The sequence below is a fragment of the Petaurus breviceps genome, unplaced genomic scaffold (assembly GCF_028583685.1).
Source record: "Petaurus breviceps papuanus isolate PSGF00001 unplaced genomic scaffold, PetGlider_PUasm1.0 186, whole genome shotgun sequence".
In the NCBI taxonomy this organism is placed as follows: domain Eukaryota; kingdom Metazoa; phylum Chordata; class Mammalia; order Diprotodontia; family Petauridae; genus Petaurus; species Petaurus breviceps.
This window is the reverse complement of record NW_027185798.1, coordinates 23,525,338-23,533,251: the sequence shown is the minus strand read 5'-3', so window position 1 is coordinate 23,533,251 and position 7,914 is coordinate 23,525,338. Positions and strand designations below refer to the sequence as shown.

The 7,914-nt window shown below is 44.5% G+C and overlaps 1 protein-coding gene across 1 annotated transcript in view; it reads left to right on the top strand.

Moving 5' to 3' along the window:
• Positions 1-3,609: 3,609 nt before the first annotated feature.
• WSB1 (WD repeat and SOCS box containing 1) overlaps positions 3,610-7,914 on the top strand; it is a 16,806-nt gene continuing 12,501 nt past the window's right edge. Inside the window, exon 1 of the mRNA XM_069089854.1 lies at positions 3,610-3,986. Within this exon, the coding sequence (XP_068945955.1) occupies positions 3,947-3,986 (40 nt within the window). The 5' untranslated portion in view covers positions 3,610-3,946. The remainder of the gene's footprint in view (positions 3,987-7,914) is intronic.

Sequence of the window (7,914 nt, the reverse complement as noted above, 5' to 3'; positions counted from 1 at the left end):
TGTGATCCTGGGCAAGTCAATTCACCTTTAAGCTTCTAAGCAGTTCTATAAACAGTTTCAGAGCTGGTACCCATTTGCATTGATCTAGCACTTAGCAGTATGACTCTGGATAAGTCATTTCAACTCTGCCTCAGTTTCCTTATATAAAATGGGATTGACAATAGCGCCTACCTCCAAAAATTTTTGTGAGAATCAAATGAGATAATATTTGTAAAACACATATGCCTGTCACACAGTCGGCACTTAAATGTTTATTGATTGATTGATTAGAAAAGGGATTTCCTCACCAAAGTTAGATACATCAGTGAAATCATAATGAATAATCCAAGCATCCTAACACTTTCTCAGTCTTTCCCCCTACTCCTCATTAGAATTCTTGCCAATTCATTCTCATTCACTTATTCTTTTTTTTTTTTTAAAGCAATTGGGGTTAAGTAACTTGCTCAAGGTTACACAGCCAGTTATTTCTAGATGTGGTGCTGAGTATCTGAGCCCGGATTTGATCCAGGTCATCCTGACACTGGAGCTGGTGCTCTTACTCGCTGAGCCACCTGGCCTCCCCGCTTTCACTTATTCTCATCTGATAAAATTAGAGTAGACTCATTCTTTTGGGTGGTTTTTTTTTTCACTTTGCATTTTTTCATAAGGATCTTTCCAAATTTCTCTGAATTCCTCATGCTTTAGGGATGGGTCCAGATCTATGATTTCATCTAGATGGGGAATTCCCAGAGGAGAACCTCCCTTCCCTCATGGAGATTGATAACTACTTTTGGAGAATGCCTAGATTGCTAAGAGGTTAAAGGTCTTGCTCAGGGGTGGGAAATCTATAGCCTCAGAGACCATATGTGGCCTCCTAGGTCCTTTGAGTTCAGCCTTTTAACTGCACCCAACTTTTACAGAACAAATCCTTTTATTAAGAGGATTTGTTTTGTGAAGTTTGGATTCAGTCAAAGGGCCACACTTGAGGACCACATGTGACCTCGAGGCCACAGGTTCCCCTCCCCTGGTCTTACTCATGGTCAGTATGTATCAGAGGTAGCATTTGAACCCTGGTCTTTCTGACTACCTCACCTGGTGATCTTATCACCTTCCATGGATCCAATTATCATGAATACAGATCTATATAATTAGCACCAGTCCTGAGTGAACATCATCAGTTGACTTTTGGACCTCTTGAAATGGACATCCCATTGGCATCTCAAATGCACCATGTCCAGTGCAGAACTCATCTTTTGCCCCAAACTCTCCTGCCTTCCCACCATTGCCCACTACTCTCAAGTGTACTTCCATCCTCCCAGTCCTTAAGGCTCACCTCTTCAGTGACATCATCTGCTCCTCACTCACACCCCACATAATCAATCTTGGCAAATCTCATCACTTTACATTCACAGCATCTCTCCAGGACCTCCCCTTCTCCTCAGTCATGTAGCCACCACCCTCTTCACTTCCAACCTAGACCATAGCCATAACCATCTGATTGTTCTTGTCTCAAGGCTTTCCCCAAGTCAGTCAGTCCATGCCTCACTCAGCTGCCAAGTCAGTCCATGCCTCACTCAGCCCATCTGACCATGTCACTTAACACCCCACTCCACCTTCCCCAGTCTTTAAACCCTGTTAGTTTCTTTTTACTGCTAGAATATGAAGTCCAGTATTTGGGACTTTAAGTTCCTTCCTATCCTTCCAAATCTTATAGTTCCTTCCTACCCTTCCACTATTACCCAAAGAGTAGTGACGGGTACCCTATGGTAAACCACCATCTACCTTGCCTGGACACAAAAATTGTTCTTTATGGCTCTGCTGGCCTTTGAGGTTGTATCTCAATTTAATCTCTATTTGGAGGTAGGTTTAAGAGAACCATGTGGCACAGTGGATATAGTCAGGGGTGGGGAACATGTGGTCTTCTCAGTCCTTGGGTGCAGCCTCTTGACTGAGTGCAAGTTTTACAGAACAAATTCTTTTATTAAAGGGATTTGTTCTGTGAAGTTTGGATTCAGTCAAAGCACTGCCCTTGAGTACATTGAGGCAGAAGGTTCCCCACCCCTGGGAGGTTAGCCTTGGAGCCAGAAAGACCTGAGTTCAAATCCTCCCTCAGATTCTTGTTAACTATCTGATTCTGGGCATCCTTTTGGGTTACACAAGTGGATAAAAGCTCTGGCAGGTCCCAGGAAAGAGCTCAGGCACAGTAACTTCAGATGGTGACTTTACTGCATCATAGCAGGTTTTCCATCTCTGTCGGTGAAGGAAGGGACTAGGCACTCTGACAAAATTACAGATGCTTTAAGTGTCAAAGTAAGAAGTACAAAACTAGAAAGCCCTTTCTATGACACTTTGGGTTATAAAATTAAAGTTTTTTTCCCATTCTAAAAAAATCAGGTCTTCCTGACTTTTAAGTCAGAAAGTGAGGAAGGTGATGTAGGGATACAGTGCTGAATAATACTGATTTACATATCACACCTTAAAGGTTTGCAAAGGTCTATCTATACCTGTGTTTTCTCCTTTTATCTTCCCAATCCTATGAAGAAGATGCTACAGAAAACTGGAGTTGTACCTAACCTGTTCCACTGATCGATCCACTACTATTTCTTAGCCTGTCCAAGTAAGTTGTGATGATTGTTGCTTTATTATACAGTTTTAAGATCTGGTATAGTTAGGCTGCCTTCCCTTGCATTACTTTTCATTAATACCCTTGATATTCTGGACCTTTTGTTCTTCCAGATGAATTTTATTATTTTTCCTAGCTCTATAAAATAATTTTTTTTGGTAGTTCGGCATCCATGAATTCTTAAAAACATATTTTGATAACTATTTCAAAGCAACTGATTTCCTTCAGTATCCTACGCATTTCTTGTATGCATTTCACAACATCACCCTCAGGAGGGGGTCCCCAGACTTTTATCAGACTGCTGTCCAGGACACAAGAAAGGGGAAGAACCCTACTTGGCAAGGCAGTTAGGAGTATCAAGTGAGTTAATGGCTACAAAGTACTTCGAAGGTTTTATAGCGAATGCTTGATTCAATTTAACATTTAAGTGACTACAGTCCCGAGGCCAGCGTCGGGATGACCTGGGGCTCCAATCCAGGCTCAGGTACTTAGCACCACACCCAGAAATAACTGGCCGCGTAGCCTTGAGCAAGTTACTTAACCCCGATTGCTTTAAAAATAATAATGATAATTAAGTGACTACAGTGTGGCAGGCATCGCGCGGAGCGCTGGAGATACAAAAAAAAAGGCAAAAACAGGCCCTGCCCTCCAGGAGCCTACAAGGACGCGACATTCAAGCAAACATGCGCCCACAAGCTCAGTACGGGATAAAGGCGCTGCAATGAGAAGCGTCCTTTGCCTTAGGAGAAATCGCTTCATTATTAACGATATTCATAACGTCATCGCTCCTTCACCGAGGTCCATTTCTGGGCTCCGGCCAGCCCACGCCTCGGGCCTCCTGCGCATGGGCGGGAGGACGGGGTGGGAGGAGCGCGGCGCGTCCGTCACGTTCCGCCAGTCCTTCCTCCCCTCCACCCTTCCCTTTCTCGAATCCTCCCCCCCACAACCCTGGGGGGCGTGGCCTCGGACGTTGGCGTCCCGAGCCACGCCCCCTCCTCCACGTTACATCCTGGCTCGGCCGCCATTTTGTCTTCAGTGTCTCGTTTGCTGTCGGCGGAGTCGGAAGCGTCCTCGGGTCGCTCGGGTGCTAGCTGGGACTCTAAGCCTTTTGTCTGTGCCCGGCTCCCCCTCCGCGTCCCAGGTGCTCCGGACCTGCCTCGGAGCCGTCGATCAGAGCCGCAGCGAGCTTCCCCTTCCCCTCTCCCTCCCTCCCCTCCTTCGTGGCATTCCTCCCTCCCCGGGACCCCGGAGGGACCCGCGCCCCGTCACGCCCCTCCGCTCCCGGCGCGCTCCCGACGTGTGTGTGTGTGCCCGCGCCCCCCGGACTCAGGCGGTGTCCCATAGATGGCCAGCTTTCCCCCGAGGGTCAACGAGAAAGAGATCGGTGAGGAGCCGGGGCGGGAGGAGGGTCGAGGGTCGCGCCCGACCCCTCTCCAGAATGGAAACTTGGAGGGTGGGGTCTGCTTTTGTCTTCGTGGCCCCAGCGCATGCTGCGGGCGCTTAATAAATGCCGCCGGGGTTCTGGGGCATCTGCCTGCATCCCCTGGCGCGCAGTAAAACGCTTGCTACATTGTAACCCTGCGGGGGTGGCAGCTTGGACAGGTTCGGGGCATCCGCGGAGCCATCTCCGCCTTCGGTGATGCTTGTGTCGTTGCATTGGGTTAGAGGACCCTTGGACAAGTTTGGGGCATCTCCTGTAGCCCCTGTGCGCCGGGCGCACCCTAGGCGCTCATTGTTGCCCACTGGACCAAGGCGCACGTTGGGCGCAGCGGGAAGGGCTGAAGAGAGGGCTGGGGCGGGGGCAGGGATGGGACTAGGTGACTGGGGTGGGGGTGGGGAGAGGGAGATGGACTCCTACCTAGTCTTGTCCTTTTTCAGCGCCTTTCACCATCCTTAGGTCTTTAACACTAGTTTAAGGGAGTGAATTCGTGGTCTTCGTTGCGGGATTGACTTCTTTCTTTTTTCCCCCAACTATTATTTATTTTAGCATTCAATTTTAAACATTTTTGGGCTCCAAATTCTTCCCAGTCCCCCCTCCCCTTCCATTGAAAAGGCAAACAATGTGATAGATGGATTTCTTACTCTGAAGGGGGGGGGGGAGCTGGGTGAGGAATCCAGGGAACCCAAGCTTTTTAGGAAGTAGCTGAAATTGGCCCAAGCCCAGATGAAGTGGCGTTTAGGAAGACGGCCTGGAATGATGAGGTCTATGGAGGAAGGAGGGGGTGATGCAGCTATTCACGACTCTCACACTGGAACTGCTTCTAACTCATATGGAGTGGGAAGGGTGGGGTAGCCGGGACTGCAGTGGCGAGGGAGGAAGGCTGTTCATATGGAGTTATTGAACTGTGGGAAAGCTGCCCATTATCTGAGAAGCAAACCTTCCAGGAAGAATAGAGGATTTAGTTGTGCGACAGATATACTGCCTTTCCCTTTTGTCGCTCCAGCCTGTTTGCATTTTGCTTGCTTATTTGAACGGATTTCTGTATTTCAGAAATCTGAAATATCTGAAAACTGGCCAAAGGTGGAGCTTGAGAATGAGAATGCTGCCCCCTAAAATGGGCCTTGGTGGAGGAAGAAGGGCGTTTGAACCGGATACGAAGTGGGGAAAGCAAAGTACTCGATTGTTTCGTAGGTTGTTAAACATCTAATTTATGCAAGACGCTATTCCAGGCACTGGAAGGCAGCATCTCAAGAGGAGTGGGAAGCCACCAAAAAATTCTTTACCCTGTGTGTTTGGAAGAAACAGTTTTCCCTACAGCATCTTCCTGGGCTTTGTTCTCTTAGAAATAAAATAAGTAGCAGATTAGGGCTTCCCCATTAATATTGTAAACATTTAATTGTTTAAATTGATTTTTATTGGTTTATTTTTGTTTAAATATAAAGTGATAGATCATTTTAAATTTCAACAATTTATGTCTACATTTAAAAATTTTTTTAACATTTTTATTTAAAGTTTTCAGTTCTAAAATCTATCCCTCATTCTCCCCCCCCCAATAGTAAGCAGTCAGATATAGGTTATACATGTGCAGTCATGTAAAACATTTGCATATTAATCATTTTGCATAAGAAGATGAATAAAAGGAAAAATATGAAGGTGAAATACAGCTTGCTTCAGTCTATTTTCAATCAGTATGAGTTCTTTCCCTGGAAGGGGATGTTGTGTACTTACTTCATCAGTAGCCCATTAGGATTATCTTGGATCATTGGATTGCTGAGAATAGCAAAATCATTCACAGCTCTTCATGGAGCAGCATTGCTGTTACTGTTACTGTGTACAACATTCTCCTGGTTCTGTTCACTTTGCATCAGTTCATGGAAGTCTTTTCAGGTTTTTCTGAAATCATCCCGCTTGTCATTTCTTATGGCACAGTAATATTCCATTATAATTCCATTACAATTACAACTTGTTTAGGCAATTTCCCAGTTGATGGGCATCGCTTTAATTTCCAAATGTTAGCCACCACAAAAAGAGTTGCTATAAATAGGTTTTGTACAAATAGGTCTTTTCCCATTTTTATGATCTCTTTGGGATACAGACCTTGTAGTGGTGTATTGCTGGATCAGAGGGTTTTATAGTTTTATAGCCCTTTGGGCATAGTTCCAGATTGCTCTCCAGAATGGAACTCCACCAACAGTGTATTAGTGTCCCAGATTTCCCATATCCCCTAATACATCTAACATTTTCCTTTTATTGTCATTTTAACCACTCTTATAGGTATGAGGTGGTACCTCAGAATTATTTTAATTTTAATTCTTCTGATCAGTAGTGATATAGAGCATTTTTTCATATCTTTTGACAATTTTAAATATTTAATGCTTTCATCTCACCATAGAGTGTTTTAGCAAGCTATTTTTCAATTCCAAAATTCTATACAAAATTATAGAATCTAGAGGGCGTAAGAGGCCTTCTGTCTTAGGCCCTGCACCTCTCTCTATGATGTGAAGTCCCACACACTTATTTCACACTTGAAATAGATGAACAATTGAGTATGTGTTTTTAAGGTATAGTCACCCCACCCCCTCCTTTCTTTTCTGTTGCTTAAATTTTGTGATTCTTCCTTGGATCTCTAGGCAACAAGTATTTGTTGAACACCTACTGTGTGCAGTTATAAAAATGCAGGGACCAAAGCAGGACTCTGAAAGGGCCAGTTATTACCAGAGATTGTTTAGCTGCCCTTGGGCTCAGGAACAAGGCTTACAGATAGCTTATTAAACACCTATTGTCCTTTCACCCTTTTTAGTGTCAGGTTTTTAATTTTTTGCTTGTTTGTTTTTTTGGTGAAACCCAAGTCTGGCTCTGCAGGATGAATTCTATAATGACTTCCTTGGGTTCTCTGGAGTTCCTTCAAGGAGTAAAATAACTCAATCCAAAGTTATGAAATGAGCTGGTGTTGACCTGCCTGCTGCTTTTATTGTGACAGTTTACTTTTTGTAGGGAGGTACAAGTTTGGGAGTTGAAAGTTTTATTAACCATTCCAGGATTAGCAATGAGAAAGGAGACTTTAAAAAATGAACAGTGCTCAACTTTTTTCTTATGACATTCTCCTTAGCTTGTGGAAGTGATAGATAAAAGGCCAGATGTTTGTGTCTCATCATTATTTTAGCAATAAAAATTGTTACACTTTTTCTTCTGTGAGGAAAAGTGATCCATGCCTGTCATTATTTATGTTGGGTTTCTAAATCGGGCCTTTTGTTCTCCTTGAATAATAGTGCTAGAGAGAAGTGATGTCTTGAGCCACTGCTTCTTCTACCGCGTTTCCCCGATAATAAGACACTGTCTTATTATTTTTTGGACAGAAAAACACCAGAGGGCTTATTTTCAGGGGAGGGCTTATTTTAATGAACATTGACAGCAATTTTAATAAACAGGTAAATGTGAACAAAAAAATGTACCTTTATTCAATAAGCAAATCACTGGGGAAGAACAGGATGACGCGCTCACTGCTGCAGCTCTGATTGGATGCAGCTCAGAGTGCGGCGTGCGTTTCACGGGGGGGGGGGCGGACAGTGTATACAGAGGGTACCGTAATATAGCATGTAGTGCAGGGGATCACCTTCACTACAGTAGCAATCTCAATAGGGCTTATTTTCGGGGGAGGGCTTATTTTCGAGGAATCTTACACAGTAAGGGGAGGGCTTATTTTCAGGATAGGTCTTATTATCGGGGAAACATGGTAGAACAATGCCGGCACAGTTCTTATTGAATGAATGAATGGACGGATGGAAGGAGGTAAATATTGTCCCATTTTTCCCAAGGAGGGAAGAGAATGGAATCTGCCAAAGATAAGTCTGGGATTCCTTATTCTTTAAGG